At 44.7% G+C, this 23615-nt stretch overlaps 4 protein-coding genes across 4 annotated transcripts; 2 read left to right on the top strand and 2 right to left on the bottom strand.

Moving 5' to 3' along the window:
• The first annotated feature begins 6527 nt into the window (after positions 1-6527).
• LOC129580958 (uncharacterized) lies at positions 6528-8153 on the top strand. Its single transcript, XM_055471739.1, has 2 exons — positions 6528-7269; positions 7465-8153. Exons 1-2 carry the CDS (start codon positions 6637-6639, stop codon positions 8062-8064), a joined length of 1233 nt encoding a protein of 410 aa, XP_055327714.1. The 5' UTR covers positions 6528-6636; the 3' UTR covers positions 8065-8153.
• A 909-nt stretch (positions 8154-9062) lies between these two features.
• LOC129581620 (uncharacterized) lies at positions 9063-9856 on the bottom strand. Its single transcript, XM_055472814.1, has 2 exons — positions 9784-9856; positions 9063-9693 (listed from the first exon to the last, which is right to left on the bottom strand). Exons 1-2 carry the CDS (start codon positions 9849-9851, stop codon positions 9249-9251), a joined length of 513 nt encoding a protein of 170 aa, XP_055328789.1. The 5' UTR covers positions 9852-9856; the 3' UTR covers positions 9063-9248.
• Positions 9857-10240: 384 nt separating this feature from the next.
• On the bottom strand, positions 10241-11779 carry LOC129590193 (uncharacterized). Its single transcript, XM_055485323.1, has 2 exons — positions 11294-11779; positions 10241-10529 (listed from the first exon to the last, which is right to left on the bottom strand). The coding sequence occupies exons 1-2, from the start codon at positions 11542-11544 to the stop codon at positions 10241-10243; spliced, it is 540 nt and encodes a 179-aa protein (XP_055341298.1). The 5' UTR covers positions 11545-11779.
• A 2002-nt stretch (positions 11780-13781) lies between these two features.
• Positions 13782-20066, top strand: LOC129602580 (uncharacterized). The gene is made up of 3 exons (XM_055501635.1): positions 13782-14625; positions 18469-19287; positions 19554-20066. The coding sequence occupies exons 1-3, from the start codon at positions 14002-14004 to the stop codon at positions 19785-19787; spliced, it is 1677 nt and encodes a 558-aa protein (XP_055357610.1). The 5' UTR covers positions 13782-14001; the 3' UTR covers positions 19788-20066.
• The last annotated feature ends 3549 nt before the right edge of the window (positions 20067-23615 follow it).

Here is a 23615-nt window from a genome sequence, read left to right on the forward strand (position 1 = left end):
AGATGCGGTATTATCCTGTGACAACTGCGTTTGTTTACGACCACGTTTCGCAGGCCTGGGGGTAGGGGCTTTGGATGCCATCGTTAATTTACAAATATAATAAACGTCGAAGAGCAATAGTTATATTCAGCAGTTAATTATTCTAAAAACAAGGCTCCAAGCTTTACAGCGAACAGGAAAGAATACTTCAGTTTGTGGTTTTTATTGTAAAATATCTATGTACTTGTAACATAAAAGTATCTATGTTACACGTATCCGTGTACATAATTACATATGCAGTAATCATAGTTCATCGCATCCGTATGCGTCATAGTGGTCAAATGAAAGCTATTGGCTGGATGCCTCCGAACATGTTTTTTAGTAGCGGGGGGACCGCCCAACCCGAACATGAAAAAAGTGTCTTTTTTCGATGTCTTTTTCGGTCTTTTTGCAACTGTCCTGCGCTTTCTCACACTCAACTCCTCCGAACAGTTTTCTGTTCGCGAACACAGTCTTTCATAGTTCAAGCTGTCTTTTCTGAAATTCTGTTCAAAACAGCTCCGAACATCAACTCTGAGAGCGCCTTAACAGAGCTACCACCACTGGCCAGTGAAGAAAATCGCTGCTCAAGTAGGTAGGCAAACTACCAGCTATCACTAATGTGCTGTGAGCGATCACAATAGCTACAACCAAGTGACCGATCCACCATTACTACCATTACCGCTTCTGTCCAGTGTGCAAAATTAACAGGTTAGTGGGTAACCGAGCTAACAGTATTGTCCAGTGAGAAAAACCAATAAATAGTGAGTGACACAGCTACCGGCAGTGACCAGCACATGCGCTTCAGTTCTGCCAAGGCACTTAATGGATTTATTCATTTACCAAAATCATAAGTTGTCAAGTATTGACCGGCACTGGTCCTTTATCGAATGACAACTATATCAGCAACACAACACAACAACAATAGAACACTGATATTCACTGGCAGTGTTGCAAGGCAGGAATCTGGTCAGGAATCTCGTGAAATAGTTCCTACTCGTATGAAGTATGTACTCGTAAGTCACATTAGCGTAAACCGTTTGTGATTAAGAAAACCAAAGGCGTAGCCGCAGCTGTTTCTTGTAAATTACTAATACTGTATCTCGTGTAATGCGGTCTTTGGTCGACAGTAAACTGAAAATGCGCGGCACTGAGGAGATGTATTCTAACTAGAAGTATAGCGCGGCTATAATACCAGTTATTGAAACTACCGGTTACCTGCACGAACTGAAATTCGGAAAAAGCAAAAGATGCCTTTTAGAGCTATTGCCGGCTGTTATTCGTAAATTGCTCTCTAAACTGTAAAAAGCTGAACACGGTGTACTGATGCAGTTCTGCTTATTCTAGTGGAACAGCACTCAGCCCGCAGCAGTGTCTCAGTTGGTTGCATATGCTGACTGCACAGAAGAGGTGTAACTGAGTAAACTGCTGCGTTGTTTCCGCTAGGTATTCATTGGTTTACTTCCGGCGTAGTTGCAATATCGCAAGAATAAACTGTAGAACGACTTTCTTGCTCTTACATGACAGCATTTCCAGTGTAAAGCTTTATCTAGATGCCATTATTATACATAGTCAGCATCGCTTGCGGAATTCCTGGAGAATTATTACCGTAAATAAGTGGCTGTTTTGCGATCCGTCCTTGGTAGTTTACCGCGCGAAAGACGATTACAGTAATTGGCCCCTTTAATTACACTTCTTTATAAAGCACCTTTCTCCACAGCATCCATGCCATATGGAGCCGGAATGGCTCGTAGACTATAGCATAGGGGCAAATCCCGTTATAGCATTCCCCTCTTTATAAGAGTTACATACACTTTCTCTGTAACCGAATCTAATTTGAACGATGGCGAACTTCTGAATAACATTCAATTCCGGGTGCAATCTGTATGTCTGCTAGCGGCAAATTTGGATGCAGTTCGATGCAAGCAGATTCGCTGTCGAATATAAACGACCAACGTTACCGAAGCACCTCAACAGAAAATTTTTATTTATGTACTCAGACGACTAGGTGTCAATTATTGAGGTAATAAATTTTGCGCCCTCGCCCCTGGCCTTATAAAATACAGCGGTGCGCCTGAGGGCAGTTCCTCTGCATAAAATACACCCCGTTATAAGGTACAGGTTTATTGGAACCGTCCCTGTATTTTATTGAGAGGTGTCACTGTATATCGGCTGTTTTTGCTGGTAATCTTCCCAGTATCATGCTCCAGTTCGTTTCTAGCGCGTTGAGTTATCGTTCTCGCCACAGACCCGTACAGCAATTTAGACTCGCAGGTTTGCTTATCTCTCATAACTCTCTATAGAAGATGGTGAAAGAGACTGATGTGAGAAACCTGTGCCCCGTTCCTTTGTATATGACAACTTAGAGCCATCTTTTACTGATTTGTGAATCCCGACATGAACACCACCTTAAGTAATATCACGTCAAATCAGTCCGTTACGAGCAGTGTAACGTGGGCTGCAGTCTGGGATTTCGAAACCGTCATACGAATGTCATTCTTCGTACTGCAAATGGTCCTCAATATCTCCCTGCTCCTTTTCTTCGTCCTACACAAAACACTTCGCACCGGATTCAGCGTGTATCTCATTGTCCTTCTCTCATCCAACATATTCTACGCTGTGGGAATCTATCCTCTGGAGATACTGCGAACAGTGTACGGACGTTGGTGGATGTCCAGAGCCGCGTGCAGTTTCTACGTTTACCACTGCTGGGTGTTCCTTGCGGTGCAGCTGCACGTGCATAGTCTGATCAGCATAAATCGTCTGTGGGCGTTGACCTTTCCGTTTTCGTATCGGAATTTCCACACCACAAAAGTGGCGTGTCTACTGTCTCTGGGAATGTTGATGTATGTGCATATCGTCTGTGGTCCCCTATTCGTCATTGATGAGCTGTATTACTGGCAGGCACAAGAAAAGTTTGACTGCTATTTAGACCCGGCAAAGCAATGGCTGCATTCAACTGTAGTCACTCTGGTAGGGTTCGGTTTGCCCGCTAGTGCTGCTATTTTATCCTATCCCTATATTCTGTTCGCATATCTCCGTCGGCGGCGAAGGAAAAATTTAATCAGAGCCTCACGGGAACCGGTTGGTGGACCTAACAACCAGAACAACCTTAGCCGGGTACAGAGTTTGTCAGTGTTAGCAAATCAAGAATTATCAAGAAAATGCGCATCGGTTTTCACTAAAAAAATTGTTTTTAAGCAGAGAGTGGAAGTAGCAGCCGTATCAAGTGGGAAAAACGACGACAGCGTTCGCCCTTTTCTGCTGCTGACCCTACTGACCTGCAGTATTATGGTGTGCTGGATTCCCAGTGAATTATATTATACACTGCGCTGCTTCATGGACGTCACGGGCTGGTCGCGTTTCCGTGAAATCACGGGAATTTTGTTTCCGATTCAAGCTGTTCTGGATCCCATCATTTTGCGCTGTCCTTAAGCAGCTTTCGCTTAGCAATCGGACAAGTTCAGACGAAACCAGCCGATGTCAACAGGAATATTCGAGGGATGGCAAAGACACACTGATTTTTGTCGGTTTGTACTAACAGGACCGACTCTATACAGGCCTGAGAGCTGGGCTGTCACGTGATTATAAATGAGACGCTTACAGGAATGAGCTCACGGGCCGACCGTTGCAACGGCTGCCAGTGAGTGCCATAGCCTTGCATGTTAATTCAAACCACCTAACTACATTCATTCTGCTTCTTTTGCCCGAAAATTTATTATCAAAAAGCATAAAATTTTTTTCTCTTTCTTCTAAGCTATTGCGGAACCGTTTCTGATTGCAACCAACAGAAATATTTTTTTGGAACCGTAAATGGATTAACATACTGATAGATAACTGTGTCTCTTCAACCCGTCACGTGACTTTTTCGGCTCTCAGGCCTGTAATGAGTCGGTCCTGGTACATACAATATTTTAAAGGTAAACTTTCTGACACCAGCTTCATGTCGCCGCATAAATTTTAACCTTTCGTCAATGAGATTATTCATGACAGAGATTTCAAGGCAGATACCGGGAGTGCTTGGGAATCAAATCCTGCAGCGGAATTCTAGAAACGATGTGGAGGAAAAGTGTACTGAATCGGAACCAACACCAGGTGCAACGTCAGGACTGGGAAGACGAGGAAGGGGCACTCCCCGTGACCGTGGATGAATGAATAAACACTAATTTAATGATATTGAATATTTCGGGGCAGTAACAGCGCTTCAGGTGTTATTATCAGCGCACAAAATGCGAGCACACTTATCATTTCATAAACGATCACCTAATTTATTCTAATAAAGTATCAGCAGTACACAGTTACTGAGCAAAGTGGATAGATTTGTACGCAGTTTTAATGTTTAGGCTGTTTCGCTGTCTTATTCAGTTTGGTTGAATTTCCGATATTATTTAGCCATGTTTTTTCAACCTAATCCGAGGGATAATAATTACTCAGATCCCATGTTATTGAGTAGTAAACAACGTATCGTGACGCCGTTTTAACGACTTTCGTCCAAGTGCGCCGTTAACCGTGGAAGAGCAGAGAATAGTTGACCTGGCGCTGTTTGTGCGATGTGGATCACCACACTGCTTGAAATATGCGTTGGAAAATTGCGCTGGAATGCGATTTGCATGGTGCACTACAATTGAATTTCTTCCGTCTTACTTGCGGTTAACTGACAGTAACTAATGCGTTAATTATTGAGTGTGCTGATAATTAAAGGGTGAACCTGACGGCCATATTAGTGATTTTGATTTTGACCCTTTCTGATACGATCATTATAAATCAGCAGTGAACAGTCGTTGTATTTGGTTCCGTGGGTCGCTTGTCCAGATATCCACATTAAGAGCTTTAATTGAATAATATTGTGCTCGGACTGTTGTTAAATTCACCTTCGCACTTAAACTTTTACGGTACATACGTACTTCGATGTATTAATGCGAGTTGTAGTTAACGCAAGCATAGTGTAGTCAACTGATACCATTGTAAAAAATCGGCATTAGTTTCACTGCCTAGCGATTATACCGAGATTTGCCGAACACATGAAAGTTTCATGTGCTCGGCAAATATCGGTGTAACCAGTGCCAGGATAAATTAAAGCTATTCACTCATTAGGTCCGATGCCCCATAAAAAAATGTTCTAAAGTATTTTATGCTGTAAAAACTCTGGGTGACCACTCCGTACACACCCTTTCACACCCTTTCAATCCGTAAACAACCCCTTTGTAAACAACAACGCTACCTTTCATTCCGTACACAACCTTTCAATTTTTTTTTCACAGCAGAGTTATTTCTGGAATAAAAAAAACGCGCAATCTCGACCGCTTTTTTGGATTTTGAACAGCAACGTTTTTCACCCTAGTCTCCGCTCCGTAACACGATCTGCTCCGTAACACTTGTACTGTATACTCAATCTTCGCTTGCCACGTGAGTTATTTGCCGACGTTGTCATACACCAGGACGTCTTCGTCGGAACGGTTCCATGATGTTGCAAAAAGCTAGTAATACTGTTTCTGAAATTTTGCTTTTCTGTAGTAATATAGATTACAAATATTTAAGTATAATCAAGAACTTACTATAGGTAGAGGACTGGGAAGCGACTCTGCAACGGTCGACTACGTCATCACTGTCGCATACAGAATGCACTGGTGTGCTATTGCTTACCATAGGCCCACCGATTTTATTGTCCCTTTTTAAAGATATTCTCAGTTCCTTTGTCCTCTAAAGCTTCTGATATTTTAACAGATCATATTGAATTTAGAAACCCAAACATGAGAGGCTAGAAATAGAAGAGAAAGGAAATATGCTGAGAAAACTGACAAAAACCGTAAAAAACGCGCATCTGTCACCATGGCAGCCGCCCTCCCGTGTATGCGAGAGTGATGACGTCAGACGGTAGGTTACCAGTCCTCCTCACACTATAGTAAGTACTTGGTATAATATATAGATATATATAAAAGTTTGGTAGTGCACCGAGTGAATGGTAGTGCGCAAAAAGGTTGTGCAAGGAAATTGTGACGGAATGAAAGCGAGTGCAAAAGGTTGTTAAAGTTAAGAAACGTGAGGAATCCCTGTTCGGTCACCTGTGACGATGCGGGCCGTTGCTCTGTCTGCACAGCCATTCTTGTTAAACGGGTTCCGTCGACATTTCCGGTATCTGTATCGCTAATGTGCTCTGTTCTGGTAAAATCAAGAAACAGTATTTCAAGCCCGCTGTGAAGCTGTTGTCTGAAAACTGTGACAGTCTGGTGTGTATTGTGTGTGTATTTGCACACGTTTAGCCAGTAAATCCGGATAAGAGATCATTAATTTTTCATTTGGCAAGGATCTGAAATGCGAAACCGATTTGCAAGGGGAGCCAGAACGGCTGACAAGTCGAAGTATAGCAGACACTACTTCCCGGCATCCGCACGGCATCTGGCTCGTAACCGCCCTGAGGCGGCGCAACAGTGCAGCTCACGCACGCATCGGATGGTTCGAACTTCGGATCAGCTGGCCATGCCAGAGTTTTGCCTGTTTCACTCACTGTATTCCTTTTTTCTCTATTTCCAACGTTGTTCAGCGGCGTTAGGATAACTGTCCATTACCCGTTCTTATCAGGCACATCTCTGCTTCCTCCTTTGGGCCAGAAACGCAAGCATGCATCTGTACGAGAATGGTGAGCGATCGGTGTACGCGTGGAATGCTGTGGATGTGGAGATTGACGGCTCCCTGCAGCATGGCAATGTCGTCGGCCTGGAAGAAAAGCCAGAGAACGGCCACACTCCGCCGCGCCTGATCGTCGATTTCGGATGCCCGACGCAGCAGGCGGCGGTGGTGGAATACGGGAAGATCTGGGACTGCTCCACCTATCGATTCAGCGAGGCACCCCGGGGATCTGCCGTGGAGGTGCTGCTGCACGACGGCTCGCAGCGACCCTGGAAATGGTACCCCGGGAAGATGCTGATTCGCATGTTAGGTCAGCTCAATTATGTGGCGCTGGTGGAGGCGATGATGGACGGGCAGTGTCGACGCGAACTGCTTCCCCACCGACAGATTCGCCTTCCCTCAAGGGAACCACATGGGCGAGGATCCATTGCTGCGGGCGATTTCGTCAAGCAGACGTACCAAGGTACTGGGATCAGTGACTACTGGGCGCAGGAGGGGACGGCCTCGCCGTGGCTGCTCCGCCAAGTGGAGCAGGAGCTGCAGCTGCATGTGCTCAAGGTTCTTGGCAACGAAATGCACTTTCTGCGGCGACGTCAGGATTTCCCTTGGGCCGAAGCAGATATCGTGAGTGGCAGGTTTCTGTTAGACTGCTGGTCATGTTGATCAAATTTTCAACTTTAAAGATTCAGTTAGTTAAATGATATGATGCGATGCAGCGATTGCATCCCCATGGTGCTTTGTTGCCTGCTTTTCTAAAAAGTATTTTTGAACGTGTTCACCTTCATTAAAGTCACGTATAACCCGCCGATCCTACTATAGTTGAGGGCCTTCGAAAGAAAAGCAAAGCATTCAGGAATTCAGTGTGAATTGCTTAACGAAAACGAAAAGCTGCAGCAGAAAGAGCAGCTGGATGTCGGGGAACACGGCTTGTGGTTGCCATTCGAGGTGCTGAAGGAGATCTTCCGCTCGCTGGACACCGTGGATCGACAGCGCTGCCGTCGCACCTGTCAACTGTGGGAAACCCTTCTCACGTCCGCGGAACTGTGCACGGAGGTGCGGGTATCGCGGCAGCGTCCTTCTCAACGCATCCAGTGGGATGGTGATTACCTCGTGTACGCCTGCTTCTTCAAGCACATCGCGCCAAACACCCGGACCATCAGCCTGTGCAATGTCCCAGGAACGGAGGACGCCAAGGGGGACATGGGTGGGCTTGATGCAGCAATCGAGCAACTGGTTAGGGAGGTCTCCAACGACATGGGCGTCCGCATGGAGCATTCCATGCTGCACCAGCCGCAGCGCACGATCGTCATCCGGCACTCGGGAATGGAGCGATGGAATCTCACTGCGCTGGCGGCCGTGATCGCGGCGCTCCTGGCACGCCGGGCGTCGTGCTGGGATCGGATGGTTCTGAAGGGATAGGCCCCCGATCAGTCCTAATCACTGTTTGACTAGATTCACAAGCTTACAGAAACAGTCTTTGTTTTGCTTATGTACACGTTTGTTCTGGTAATAAAATAGGCTATTTTTCGTGATTCTGTTCACGTACACGATGACTACAGTACAGTCTGTATACGTACTCGATGACTAAAGGTTCATAAATAGGTATTAGGTATGACAGGTAAAGGTCCATAATGGTACCACGCATCCACAACATTCCAGCCCACGTTTTCGCTTCCTAATCGTGTTGGTTGATTTTCCTGCCAATTGGCTTGACAGAGAAGAAAGGGCCAAAAGAAATTAATAACTATCGAACAATCAAATTCAGATAATTCAACTATATCACAGGGGATTTTTCGCAGATTTCCGGTTGGCAATCTATAAATGCCGAGTGTGGTAAACAGCTTTTATGCTGTAAGTACTTAATATTGTAATATTTCAGTGCACTCTGCATTAAATTTTGAGTCACCATGAATTATGAAGCGACCCAAGTTCTTATGAAAATGGGCAACACCAGGAGCTACGCAGCAAAACATAATTTCTGCAAGGAGTTTTCAGGGACGGCCAGATTATGGCATTTGCAGAAACAAGCAATAAAAAATTAGCAAAATTGATACTACGTATTAAAATTTGCGTACTGCATTTGCAAGATTACCTTGATTAGACTAACGACATATCAGTAACCAGCGTTAACAATAAACAGCAGCACCACACACAGTGTCACCAAAGAAATCGTCAGTTTGTGGCGATGCTTGTGATATATGAACGTTTCTCCTACGCTATACACAACTGAGAATACGGTCGAATCTCATTTATGATCTTTACTGTACACGCTCATGATGGATCTCTCAAATTCAACTTCAGCAGAACGCTGAGAAATAAGCATGCAAAACAGACGTCTCTAGACACAGATAACTACGTGAAGGTAGTTCACAACAACTGCATAGCACACCTGTTTACCGGTGAACGCATCCGTACACATAATATGTGAAAGCACGTCACATAACATTTGGATGTATAAACAGGCCATGTTAGCGGATGAGTACTTTACCTCCCAGACTCATGAACTGGCGGTGTGGACCATTTGTTGCGCAATGGTATTCTCGTCTGGAGACGGTTTCAAAACGTTTCCGTACTGGGTACCCTTTGCTGCGTTATGCGTTTTGTTAGCGGCATCTTCTTCGCCCGTTTGGCGCGCTGGATTCGGGCGAGGGCGAAGGCTCGCGGGTCAGCTCACTTCCACAATCAGGCCCATCGAAGTGACGATGATACATCCACAGAAAATACCCAGTCAGGCTAATTAGCAGTGTCGGCAATTGCAGCGACTCCAGTACAAGGAATTCCGTCAGCGGGAAGAGGAGAAACAGCCAGCAGGCCGTACAACGGATAACTTCTAGGCTGCAGAGTAGTGCGTTGCCCAACTGATAGCAAGCACATCGGTATTCCACACTGACAACAACAGGTAATGCCGCAACTGTTTGGCCCGTGTTGTGACTGTCGACATGTTCCCGGGGAACGTCCGCATTCGGCACGGGAACTCTTTTGTAGATTAGACCGGGGAAATGCTGATGAATTACAATGTTTTGGCTTGTTCTTTCACTCCAAAGAGCCCTGTCAATCCGTTAAAGCAATGGAAACAAAATCGTTGCTCTGCATTAAAGGTTTATTGGAGCCGAAAATGTCAAGTGCAAACAGCCATACCGTTCATCAAAATATGTGGCGGGGTCGTCCGGGCAGACACACTCCACCAGGAAGCGCAGATAGCCCATAAGCCTCTTTCCATACCGCACTGCTCCGAAGGTAGTAGCCATAAAGCCGCTCGCTATCATCAGCAATGCGCATTCAAGCATAAGTAGAAGACCGAGTGCTTCGCAGAACGAGGAGGCCGCAGGACCAGCATCATACTGGTGCTTACTAAAACGCCAGTTAACAGCAGTGTCCGTCCAAGACGCCACCATGGCACCGGTGTAGGTCACCCTCTGAAGACCAGCATCGGTAACTGGTTGGACAAGGTTAGTGTCAAATAGCCATAGTGTTATGCTCAAACAATTGGACGAGTACCAGAATGGCGCTTTACACTGCCGCCTACAACTATCAGCGCCCTAACGAAATCGTATTTCCTTACGGTATATTTTACTACCGTGAAAGTGCATCACGCTCACATTACCGTTTTGCGCCAAGCGGGCCAGTGGCTCGTGTGGCCATCCAGAGCGGGGTTGTTCGGGTGGGAACCCATTTCACTGAACGTCACATTCGTTCCAAGAAACCCAATGAATACGGTAAAGGCGTTGAGCGCGACAATACCGCAAGTCAGCAAGATCAGAACGCAGTTTTTGCAGAACAGTGGCGAACGTATCGCGACTGCTATTCCAGTCAGTTCAAGCTTCTTTTTGCAGAGGACCTCCGGAAACGAGTATGTGAACAATCCTTGCCCAGAAAGCCTTGCCCTGTGCAGAGCAGCAGGAGGCATTTACTTTCAGAAAAAAAAGAAAAATTAGCTAGTGTAGCGGCTCATGCAAGTGACACCACAAACTCTGTGGTACAGACTACAGAGGCTGTGTTCCGGAAATTAACGCTGGCAGCGTACGCACTGATCGTATGCGAATGCGCAGGCAGCCCGTCGGCTCATTTTCCGTACACACACCTTGTGGAGTCACTTGCTCCAGCCGTTACAACTTACAATATGCTTCGATATTTTTCAGAGTAAAATCATTTAAACAAATTGGGTTTATAAGAACCGAAATATCCACTTGCATAAGCAGCCGTATCAAAGCGCCGCTACTTGAATAAGCGCAATCAGCAGCTGCTCACGTAGCGGTGCTCGGGTCTCGGGATGGGCTTTCTGGTGCATCTGGGTATATGTACTTCCTTAATTTTTTCAGATTTTATAGACTACTTAGATGCTTTAGTTTTCGTATGTTATCATAGGAATCTGATTTTTTAGATTTTTTGGATTTCTTGTGTTCTCTTGTGTTTCTTAGACCGTTTAGTTTCTAAGGGTTCATAAGTTTTGTAGTTTTCGTAGTTTTCGTAGTCGTCGCATTCCTGACGGTTAACGTCTTTCGGTGGTTCTTGCGAAGAGCGTTGGCCGACATGCACAACATCGATGAGCCAAGGACACAGGTATATACAAGCTTCATGAAAAACTCGTGTACTCGGAAATACAACCCAAGATCTGACCGAAATATGAGAGAAACCCAGGTATACATACCAAATTCTTTTGCGGATCGAATCCCAATACGGTTTATCCATCCACCATCCGAACAATCTGCCGGTGCAGTTCACCGATAGCAAACTTAATCTGACGACACACGAGGGCAACATCGCTTGCTTGCCCAGTACGTGCGCGGACGCCACAACCAGCGCCGACGCGGAGACGACGACCGGCAACGCACAAACCATCACCCACATCAGCGCAGCGCAGCCTAATCCAACCAACAGCAGAAGACGCCGCAGTATCATCCCCACACACGACGGAATATCGTAGCCGGTGTACCCGGTCAGGGCTGCAATGCGGTGACACTGGCGGGGAAGTGCTGCTGCCAGAGGGGATGTTCCCAGTTGCGGTTGACGCACAGCGAGCAGCACATAGCCACGGCCATGATGGCCGTGCCATAGACCGACGTAAAAATGCCAATACTTGCCATAAAAACTACAGTTGGGGTATATGGCGCGGTAGAGAGATCGCAAGAGCGCGCCCAGGGGGCCATGACATCATCCCAGACAGAGCCGCTCATATTCTATGGAAAATTAGCACTCACATAACATCCCAAAAAGATTTTTGTTTTTGAAGTAATGTTCCCGTTTATGTTAGCGTGTACACATTAATTCCACGAACTAACAAACAAACTTCCGTTAAATAAAGTTAAAGCAGAAAGGACACGGAAAAGTTGTGCGAAATAATGAAAAAAGCGTAACAGATAGAGTATTGCTTTGCACCTCGTACAAACACGAGCACGGCGTTACACTCATAACAATGAGAATGTGACGCTAATAAAAAGTACCGTAGCTTACGTAATTAAATAACTCTATGACTCGGTCCAGCGCCAGCGGAGCACGGGATCCACTCGCATCCCTAAACCTCCGCGAAACCAACGCATCCCCAATCTCATACATATCTGGATGGCGAACCAGAGAACGACGAGGGCTTCCGTAATGATTTCTTGAAACGCCCAGGAACGACCTTTGTGAAAGTAATAGCTAAGGGTTCGTTTCTGCTTCTGCATGGTGAAGGATATCCGAAAATGATTAGTCGACAAATCTTGGAAAGTCAAGCTGAATTTATACCGACAACGGCGAGACTAGAGCATGGCGTTAATCTTTTCCATGATGCATGGAACAAACCGTTAGCGGAAAAACATGACTGAATTACAGACTCACACTTGCACGTAGGTCGCAAAGTACATCGTCATATCGATCTGTTTCCTGGCGCTGGCAGAGAAATGGTGGCTGGCAGCCTGGCATATCGATCTTTTTCGTGCCTTTGCAAGAGGAATGCAGCCACTGCAACCTGTTTCGTACATTGGCACGTTCCGCCTACTTCCGCGATACAACGAGCACGTAGACCGTTTTTACTGCAAGGTAATGAATGCTTCCCATGGAGGTGCCGCTGTTTAATGATGGGAATTAGTACGCAGTCTACGGATTGTATTAATTGCCAGAGGATACATTTCTAAATGCGTACTTGACAATCCTCACACAAGAGGACGCATCCTGTACACAGTAATTACTGGGTTCGTGCAGGACATCTAACACACATGCCGCAAAGCACACACCGCCAAGTGCGTTAAAACCAATCATCCATTTCCAGGGAGTTAGTCCTACAATGTGCACCTAAGAAGTCACGGAAGCAAGGAATCGCCATAACATCTCAGCAACGCAATGTTGTGCGATCAAACCGCATTTATTCCTTCGAAAATTCCTGAAACTTCACACTGGCAGGTAATTTCTCTCCACTCAAGCTAAACTTCTACGCAAAACTGCTTCTTTTCAACCAGTTTAAACATTTTTCTGTGGGGCTAAATCAACGGAAAATTGTGAAACAACGAAGTTCTACCGCTTCCGGTGGATAACCAAATGACATCCCCGTGTTCCAAGGATAGACATTAATAAACACTGGAGACGGTAGTGGTTGTACAAACAGCTACTGTACGAGGCAAGTGTCCCTTAAATTAATAGGCGCGTTTTTCCTTACCATAATACCATACCACCCTCTTCAACGGCTCCCCACACGAACCTTACGCTATGTCTACAAGAAACCACAAACGTTCATAACTGCCACAAACGTTCATGTCCGAAGCAGCCGCCCGTGGTGGCTGCTGGTATAGAATTTATGCATTTCTCGCAAAATTCATTCATAATCATGCGTTCGTAATCATCATCATCACCTTCTTTCTGTACAATTAAAATAAATGTTTTAAATACAAATTTCTGTCTACTACCCTTAATGCTTTAATTTTATATAATTTTGTTTTTGTGTTTTATCTCAGTTTTTTTGTTTTATCGTTAAATACAGTACTTGGCACAATGCCTGGGCCCTGGTGTGCCCCTGCCGGAAGAAATCTGGGGGAATAAAGTTGCATGCTTGCTTGCTTGCGGCATTCATCATTCCGTAGTTGGGAATTAATGTAGTAACTGTACTACTCCCAACAACATTTCGTTCCCTACCGTTTCCCGTGTTTATTAAATCGAACCTGAGGCGTGGCCATGGCGCATGGTTCATGGTTTTGCAGCTGCTTTCTAATTCTGTAGTTGGCTTCGCTGTACAGTTATTGCTAATTCGAGTTTCTCTTTCTCAACGTTGTTGAGCTGTCCCAGTATTTTAACCATGGAATAAATCATTGTAATCCCAATAATTCTCGTTTCTTTTCGTGTCGTAACACACGGCTTATTTTCCGCCTCGCAGCAAGCTGGACAAGAATGTACTTGTGCGAAAATGCTGACGGGGTGCGCACATGGAACGCCGTCGACGTGGAAGTTGACGGAATGCTGCAGCACGGCTATGTCATCGGCCTGGAAGACATGTTAGAGAACGACAGCACTCCACCGCGTCTCATTGTCGATTTCGGGTGCCCCTCACAGCAGGCGGTGCTGGTTCCATATGGGAAAATCCTCGACTGCTCCGTCAGCAAATTCTGCAACGCGCGCGAAGGAGACGACGTGGAGGTGCTGTTGCACGACGGTCCCGGTCGCCCCTGGAAATGGTATCCCGGGAAGATGTTGATCCGTGGGTTCCAGCTTCTGCCCTGGGGGGCGCTGGTGGAATTGAGAAGGGACGGACAGGTTTGTCGCGAGCTGCTTCCCCGCCAACAGATTCGCGATGTGTCAAGCGAAGCCGTCAAGCCAATCCCCCTTCCAGCAGGCCATTTCGTCGTGCAGACGTGGGGTGTGCCTAACGGCTACTGGGCTCTGGAGCAGTCCGCATCGGCGATGCTCCTCCGGAAAGTCGAGCGGGAGTTCTCGCTCCGATTTGTCAAGGTTCTCAGCCAGGAGATGCATTATGTGCGGCGCCGTCAGGAAGCGCCTTTTTCCACTGAAAATGTGGTAAGCGTTGTGAGAGACTGTTATTTGAAGGGCTGAGGCGCCAAATGTGGCAGGTTGCATGAAAATTAATAAAATTCTTGCTGTAAGACCTTTTGAGTTCAATTTTAGGCTATGTCGGCGACTCGGCGTAAATTTCTACTGCCTGCAGTAATAGCTAAAACTGATTTTTGTTGTAGCACGGAGCCGAGCTCTGTTTAGGGGCAGCGGTCATGCTTTGACGCTGAATCCTGAGGCAGGTGTGTAGAGGCTGGGGTGGGTTTCATGGAAGTTATTAAGTAGGTTGCATTTTGCACGGCCGGACGATCAAAGGCAAAATTAACGACAGTTTTGGCGTTGTTAATTTAAGGCTCCGGTGATTCGCATAAGAGGTTGCGTTATGCACTAAACAATTAACAGCGATAGATATTACCGTGGCGAACTGTTGTGTTTTGACAGTCATTTTTCAATTTTTTGTATCGATACCGAAACGATTTCATGTTGCCCGTAAAAGTAACAGAAAAAATATTTTTTGTGGTAGAAAAACATACATTAACCCGTTCCCGTCCATTCCTGTCAAATGGCAGGGTGGGGGACTCTTTTTCTACAAGAGCCCGTAACGCACATAGCTCATATTCTTTAGTTATATTTCACAGTAGAGATATTAGGTGTCGTTTTTAAAAATCGGACTGTCCAACACAGAGTGGTCTGGGCATGCACCAAGTGACCTAAGGTGCCCAAAATCTGAAATTTTGGGTTCGCGAAAGTCTTCGTTGCCCTTGCAGCCTCCCAGCATGAGATAATTCCAAAATAAATAATTCAAGCCAATCTAGCGGCCCTTATTGCAAAATCATTAGAATACAAGAAAAATAACTGGACAGCGGACAAGCACGGTCATTCTAAAATTTCCTGCCACGTTTGACAGGGATGGGCGTGGATCTGCTTTATCAATAAAACTATAAATTCGATATAAAATCTCAAAGGCTTTGTAGAAAGCCACACATGCAATCAAAAATTCGAGCAAAAAAAGTGTTACAAAGGTTGGTATTTTGGTGGTCATCGAAATGACCGGTGGTCAGTAAGCTCGAAAATTTTCAAAAAACGCTTTTTTTGGGCGGAGAATTTGAAAAACAATTTACGAATAAAATGCAAACAGCATTAACTAACGCGAATTATGGACCTAAAAAACGTTTCCGTTTGAAAATTCAGATTTATGGTATATTCGAGAAACCAATATGCTACGCAGTACGCACTATGCCTAGAGTAGTCCAGGATTAGAAGAAATGATAAGATTTGAACTGATGTAAACGTGATTCATGGAAGGTATTTCACCCAGCCATTTTTAAAATTGTACAGCACTTTGTACAAATTGTCCCTTACGAATAGGCGTCATTGAGTTACCAAGCTACAGCGGATAATAGCGGAAATGACCATGCGGGAACAGTTTTTCATTGCCGGTGCGGCATACGCCGTATACTCTACCCTAGGATGTAGGTGATGCGGTGCGGGTAGTGTCGCTGTGGTTACTGCCTTATGAACCGCTTAGTGATGGTTGAGACCGTTTGTAGAGTACCCTCTACAACCTCTATTCACTAAAAAGGTACCAAACGTCGGCTGAAAACAGTAAGCGGCAATAACGAAGATTGGTTACCATACAGTATAACGCGAACATCAGCGGCAAACACCGCATATGTACTGCCAGTACTGTACTGGTATGAGTGGTAAGAATGCAGTTGTAAGAATGTTGTTTTATCTAACTGAAAATCGTTTTCTATCGTTTTTTATTGAAAAACGTGGACACTGTATCTGTTGTAACGCGTGGCGGCCGAAAAGTGCAGTTTTTTAACAAGTTTTGTTAATACTGACCACTGGTCAACTCGATGACCACAACACTGTCTGGGAATTGAAGAGCTTTTTGAGGCCTTTCGTTAAAGCGTTCGCCCGTCCCAGTGCTACCCTCCCATAACTATTTATACATTTCGGCGTGCTACCTGCCAAATGGTAGGATGCCCATCCCTGTCAGTTTGGCAGACTATCGCCCTGCTTGACCTATGGTCACAAAAATTCTCAAAAAATCAGTTTTTCTTGATTGAATTATTTGGTTCTGGAGTGCCAATTTTCAAGTTAATATTCGCACTCCTTCTGGTAGCTGACTTTGGTGGGTTAACACGTGTATGAACACTATTCTAAAGCAGTGTTATCCACTTATTCCATTCTTGAATGCAGGACTTGTTATTGCGTTTGTCAGATGCCTCAGTACAGTCTCCGTACACTGCTACTCCAATAGTAAAATACTCGAATTATTGTATTTTATTATATGGAGTAATTTCTACAATTGTGTAAGTTAAAGTAAAAAGTAACCCATAAAAGTGAAAAGTTTAAAGAGACCACTGGCAGCATTAACAATTAACATCCGAGCAGTACTGTTGTGATTTTCGAAAATTCGAGTCGAGTGGGCAACTCAGGATTGAATGCCCAGGCAGAAATTCACTGGGTACACTGTCTCGCCTACGCAGTCTTCGTGCTCAATGGTCTATGTGGGCCCAGTCGTTCATTACTGAATTTTAACGTCGTTATTAACGAAACGATACCCCCTTCGTTTCGTTAATAACGACGGGTACTGCCCGTTTAAACGTTCGTTAATTGTACTCCGTCGTTAATTCTATCGTCAATCGTACCCCTTCGTTGATACCGCAACCTGCTTAATGATTATCCCCCGGATTTTTTATGTGAATTGCAAAATCTTGCATGTTAGTGCTTGAACTGATCTCACGGTAAACTAAGTAAATTAGGGAAATTATTAAGTAAATTACATGTCACTTTGGCTTTTAATGGTTGGTTATGTTAAAATAAACTACTTACAGGAATTACGGGAAATCAAATTTCCCCCGACACAGCTGTCGTACTGTACATACTCGCATAATGGAGTAACATGTGAGCGGCAGCTGTGCGGGAGGGCACTTGACTTCCCGTAATATATGAGGGGAAACTAGAAGTCCGCTCCGAAGTGCCGAAGAATATGGTTACCTTCAACACTGATAGCACTGCAGATGATCTTAAAATGATTGTTTCGATGAATCAGACATGGATTATGTGGTATATGTGTGCGACCTTGCCGGTCGCGGGTACGTATAATTATTATAACCTTGTACGCCCTGACTTGCTTAGATACAAATATACGCTGTTGTCACGTACAGCTGCATGAGCAGTTAGTAGGTTCGCTGATAAGTTATAGTAAACATTAATAAACATTAATGTACGAGTAGTATTATTCAGTACGTATCCCATACTTCACACTGTTCACATATCAAATTGGTCGGTTTGGGAAGTGCCGATGAATCACAAATGTCGGTCCCGCAGACAGAAAACTTGACCTGAATGCTTAAACGAATAAAAGGAAAAATCAATTTAAAGTGGTGACTAATTCAAAACGCGCTCTGGGTGTAGCAGTCCCTGTGCACGTGTTAGACCCATGCGCCAACCATGTTACCATTAAGCATTACAGTTTTATTTTTCGGCAGCTGAGCTGTGGTTATTTTTAGAACAACTTCCACATTGTTACGAAAACACTCAGGCAGAGCAAAATATTACGGCGGTTTTCGGGCCGAAGGTCATCCGACTAGTAGTGATTTTGTTAGTTATACGACAAAGTAACAAACCTGAACGCAACCTAAGACTCAGAAAGGTAGGAAATGGTGTGAGTAGTGTAAAATACAAAGTCTAAGTGAGTAAGTACAGTAGATTAATCATACAGAGAAAAGTCCATTACGTAACGATATTATTTTGCGCGACTGAAGTGAGCCCTGTTCTGCTTTCAGTTTTTATTGTAACACAGTTACGAGTAGGTCAGTCCTGCTTTTACTGTAGGCGGCGTCGTTTGAAAGGGGGAGAAAGAACCATGCGTACTGCCATCAGCTAGACGAGAGAACCGAAGAGTCGGAGCCGAAACGGAAGAAGCCGTTGACTTTCGGGGAGCGTGGTTTGCCGTTGCCGTTGGAAGTGTTGAAAGAGGTCTTGCGGTGCCTGGACACCGTGGATCAACAGCGCTGCCGCCGCACCTGCCAACTGTGGGAAACCCTCCTCACTTCGGCCGAACTGTGCCAGGTTCTGCGTGTATCGCGGCAACAGCCCCGACTTGATCGGATCAAGCAGTGGGACTGCAATTACGCCATGTACTGCTGCATCTTTAAGCACATTACGCCAACCACCCATACTCTCTGTATTCACGATGCCGAACCGTCGTACCTGCAGCATTGGAACCGGAGCGCTGCTGATGAAGTGGGGGCCTTGTTAAAGAAGGTCCTGGACGACGCCGGCATGCGCATTGAGCGTTGCATCGTGCACCAGCGATCGATCAGGATGCAAACGTCCGATCCGCATGACCAGTGTAGTATCGGCGTTCTTTGCGCCGAAACCGCCCTGCACTTGTCCCAGCTTGTGTCGTGTTCTGATCGCGTGATTTGGAAGGACTATTCCCTCGCACTAGCGGAGAAGAGACGTGTGACCTTGATGGAGTTCCGCATTCCTTCGGCCGTCTTCACCCGGGGATATGTTAGTGCTGCGCGTATTGCGGATTTGCTGGAGCAGCATCTGCGCTGCGACGAGCCGCCTCTCTCTGCGGAGCGTATTGGCCATTGCATGGCCAGTCACATCGACAGCGGAACAAAGGCTGTTAAAATAATGCAGGTGCATATTAATCGAAATTACAGTACCTACGCAGACAGAACTGCAGTGTGTTGAATTGTTTTTTGAAACAACTAACAGTATGAAGTTTCCTATTTTTCACAAGTTACACTAATCTAACATTTTACTGTCTAGGTAACACTATTTTGATCTCTGTTCCAGATAGTAAAAAAAATTTTTGTTTTTGCAAATATATTAGTGCTAAAAAATTAGCGTTTGACTGATGCTCAGGTTTAGAACTGTGGTTAATTTGCTGAATAAACGTGCAGATTCTCCGGGATTACCAATCCTGCGATCCGCGGCCATCGGCACATTATCGAGGATACGAGTGGAGTGCGGACAATGTGGCCGACGTGGATGTGGGCAAATTAAACGGATTCTGTCTGCGGGCCTTGGCGAACTGCTGGAAGGACTGGTGCCCAGCATCCGCGAATGGCGACGCACAGGCTGAACATCCCAGCAGTGAAGTTCGCAACCACGAGACCAAAGAGGAGCAGGCGTAAAATTCTGTAGTCTTGTCAAGTGTTGATTCACATATACGACTTTTTGGGACATTTTTTGTTCGACCCTGTTAATTACAGTTAAGTATAATCGTTATATCTTTACTCCAGTTTCAGTTTATACTTAATAGGGCAAGTGTTTCTTTGGTCTTATCGCCTACCCTTCGGTAAATATGATATGTTTACGACATGCAAACTTCTGGCTCTTTTCAGTTCGCCACATCTTGCCAACCGAATGCTGTGCGTGCTAATTAAGTAACTCTGAACCGTCTTTTTTCATTATGTGATCAGGCATCTCAGCACCATTTAAACAAAAAAAATTGCAACGATTACGTGAAATCTTGCTGATGAAAGCGTGCGAGCCTAATGGATAGATCTGGATTTCTTTGATTCTAAGTACAGTAATTGTCGGAACTAAGCCCCTTGTTAAACCGCAGTAGGTGTTCGCTGCTTGTAACAGCCGGTAAATTTTGCTAATGACGACGAGTCTGAGGAGGAGAAAGTGTGTAACTGTTGAAGACTCGATTTGGTATTAAGTTATTAACACAAACTTCCGGTTTTGAATCTATTGTATCTAACCATTATTGAGTCTTCGGTCGTTTCGTAAACAAAGGAATTGCATTCGACCGTACCTTGCATACGAAAGCCCGTTCTAGATGGACCTTGTTCACGAAAGACTTTGCTGGCAGAAGCAATAAAACGACGTGTAGCGGCCAATTCCAGGACGCCTTACATATCTCTCTTCATTTTATAATAAAATCCATACAAAAATCGCTAAAAGAAAACATCAACCGGAATAAGTGCAATCAAGTCGCCGAAATAAACAATCATATCCTAATGCGTACAGTGCACAACCGCGTTTTAGAAGTACAAGTTATTGAGCGATAATGCAGATAAACATGCTCATTCGTAACGCTGCCGCTCCTTCCATTTTACCGAGTACGGAAGCGGCGTTGCCTCATTGGATTTCGAGGGAAATGCGTATTGCTTAGCTGGTATCACGCTTACCAGTCATTCTGGCAGGGTGGGGCGCTAATCTCGCTCTCTGGCCTGAATGCACTGAGTGAGCTGATCTCTGTCGCTAACAGACTGGGCGCTTGTCGAAAATGGGAAGATCGTCTTCGGCGATGCATTAACATTGTTTCACAGTGCATAGAGTTTTTAATTTTTGCGATATGAAGCGAGGGTTTCCATTCGTGCTCATCACGTTGTCAACCGTTTTTATCGTCACACACAGTAACTAATAGCCAGCTTCTGCAGACTTTGTGCGAATTCCACCGTGCACTTGATCAAGCTCCCGTTTCTTTGTCCATAGGATGGCCTCCCAAGTGTTGTTCCTCGTGATCTCTCTGGTGTTAGGTAAGATTAATGCATACTAACATGTAAAAGTATCGCAATTTTCCCAGATTTTTCTTTTTCGTTTTAAGAACTAAGCAAGGAAATATTATTGTTAACTGCGTTTGCAGTTTGTGACAACAGTGTATATTCATTCTTTATTTACTTTCGTCGTTTGTTTTGTGATTTCCGTTAATTGAAATGTATGAAATTCCTTAATTTAAATTTCGGAAATAATAATACCTAAAAGGATGATATATCGACTACTTACAAGTTACAGTTACTTTTGCTCTTCCGTCTTTACAAGTGTGGATGCTGAAGGCATACGGTATCTTCACTATCTTGTTTTCCTAATTTTCCTAACTTAATTTTTTACTTTCGAATTTATAATTATAGGTTTGGGCTTAGGCCACTACAGTTCACACAACAAATCATTATTGTCACTACAGTCCACATCACTATCTGGTTAATGGCATTACAAAAGGTCATTTGACCTTTTATTCATATGCACTACAGTTCGCTTAAGGGAAGCGGGCCGGTACATGGTACCGAATTCGTGTACATGCTCACAAACTTTCGCTTTCGCGCACTTCCAGACACATTTTTTGCTTCGGTTTCTGACGTTCTGTAGCCAGAAGATTTGTATTCACTGGCGTGAAAACCGTTTGTGCGCGCAACATCCGGTTCGGAAGTTATGGCTGTTAGAAAATTCAAAAAAGTTTAAATGCGTTCAGGTGTACCAAAAGTCTCATTATGGACCGATCTCCTTCAAATTTTGCACGTAAATGCACATAACCACGAAGAACGTTTGTACACCGATCCGCTGTTCTAGCATGTTTTTCAAATTTTAAAATGAATTTCAAAAATTTTAAAATTCATTTTAAAATTTGAAAAAAATCATGGAAGTCTGGATCGGTGTAAAAACGATCTTCATGGACATGCGCATTTACGTGCAAAATTTGAGAGAGATCGGTCTACAATGAGACTTTTAGTACACCTGAACGCATTTACAAGACCTGGGGTCATGTACAGAGCAGGTCTCAGATATGGGATATTGAAGTACAGATACTTCCGAATACAGATACTTTCGAATATTCGAATATTTTGAATATTTTTGAAATATTTTGGAAACATGAGTGATTGCGACTTCTCTTTTGACTTTTCTGGCTCAAAAGTTAACTGGGAAAAGTTTATACCCGAGTTAAAGAAATTCGTAAACCATGTTAAGCGTTTGGAGTCGAAAATCGATGAGCTGACTGCCGAAAATGTGGCCATGAAGAACCAGCTGAAAGTCGCTCCGTTGGCAACGCTGCCAAGTCCAGCAGATGAGTCTCCTATGAATAACCTAATGTCGCCTCAGAATATTGTTGATTTTAATAATGGAATGGAAGAGCTGTGTGAACGGGTCTACGTTATGGAATGCGGCCTCTGCACTGGTGGTGAGGTCTTGTTGTCGGGATGCGGGTATGTTGTTGACAATGTAAAACTGGATCCTGTTGTGGAGCATACAGTTGATGAAAACTTTGGATATGCACCTGGAGACTGGGACATAGTCAGCGAAAAAAGAAAGAAACTGCATGAAAACGGTACGCTGTGGAAGCCAAGAAGAGTCGTGGTAACTTGGTGCAACAAAACTACCCACATCCGCGTCGGCTGAAACCCCACGCACCATTCCACCCGGGCGCCGTACGTCAACCCCTTCTTCTTATGCAAGTGTTGTAGCTGCGAAACGAATACCCAAAACCATTCGAGGAAGTCAGAACTTGAGCGGTACAAATGAGGAACCTCGCAGTGAACTGGGTAAGACCCTGCAATGTAAGCGAAAACCCCACTCCGATTTCTGTGTGAGAGGTATTCCTCGCCTCGAGAACTCAAAATTTTCAAGTGTTAAGGAATACAACGATTTTATCGCCAACCAGCTGAACAGCGAAGGGATCGCTACGAGATTTGTAAGTGTGTTCGTCCCTCCGCGCGGAGACAAGCGTACTGCGACTTTCGCTCGGATTGGAATATTCAAAGATGATGCCGAAAAAATCTTGCGTCCTGAAATCTGGCCTTCCAACGTCTTCGTGCGAGAATGGGTGTATTGATTTGACTTGTTGTCTATCTGTGAAATTTTTTGCTTTTTTATGTTTACCTGTTGAATGTACACTGGTACGCCGTTTTGTAATTGTAAGGGATAACTCGAAGAATTGCTGCGTAGTGCATAGGGCTGTCCTTTCTGTGACAGCTGATCTTGAATGGTTGTCTACAACCTCGTGCAGGAACTATTCCTGATTGTTGTAGACGTTAAGCTGATTAAACAAGCTGATTAAACATTTAAACTTTTTGGAAAATTTTGCAGCAGCCATAATTCCCGAACCGGATGTTGCGCGCACAAACTGTTTTCACGCCAGTGTATACAAATCTTCTGGCTACAAAACTTCATAAACCGAAACAAAAATGTGTTTGGGAGTGCGCGAAAGTGCAAGTTTTCGTGCATGTACACGAATTTGG

This window comes from Paramacrobiotus metropolitanus, unplaced genomic scaffold (genome assembly GCF_019649055.1).
Source record: "Paramacrobiotus metropolitanus isolate TYO unplaced genomic scaffold, Prichtersi_v1.0 Parri_scaffold0000001, whole genome shotgun sequence".
Classification (NCBI taxonomy): Eukaryota; Metazoa; Tardigrada; class Eutardigrada; order Parachela; family Macrobiotidae; genus Paramacrobiotus; species Paramacrobiotus metropolitanus.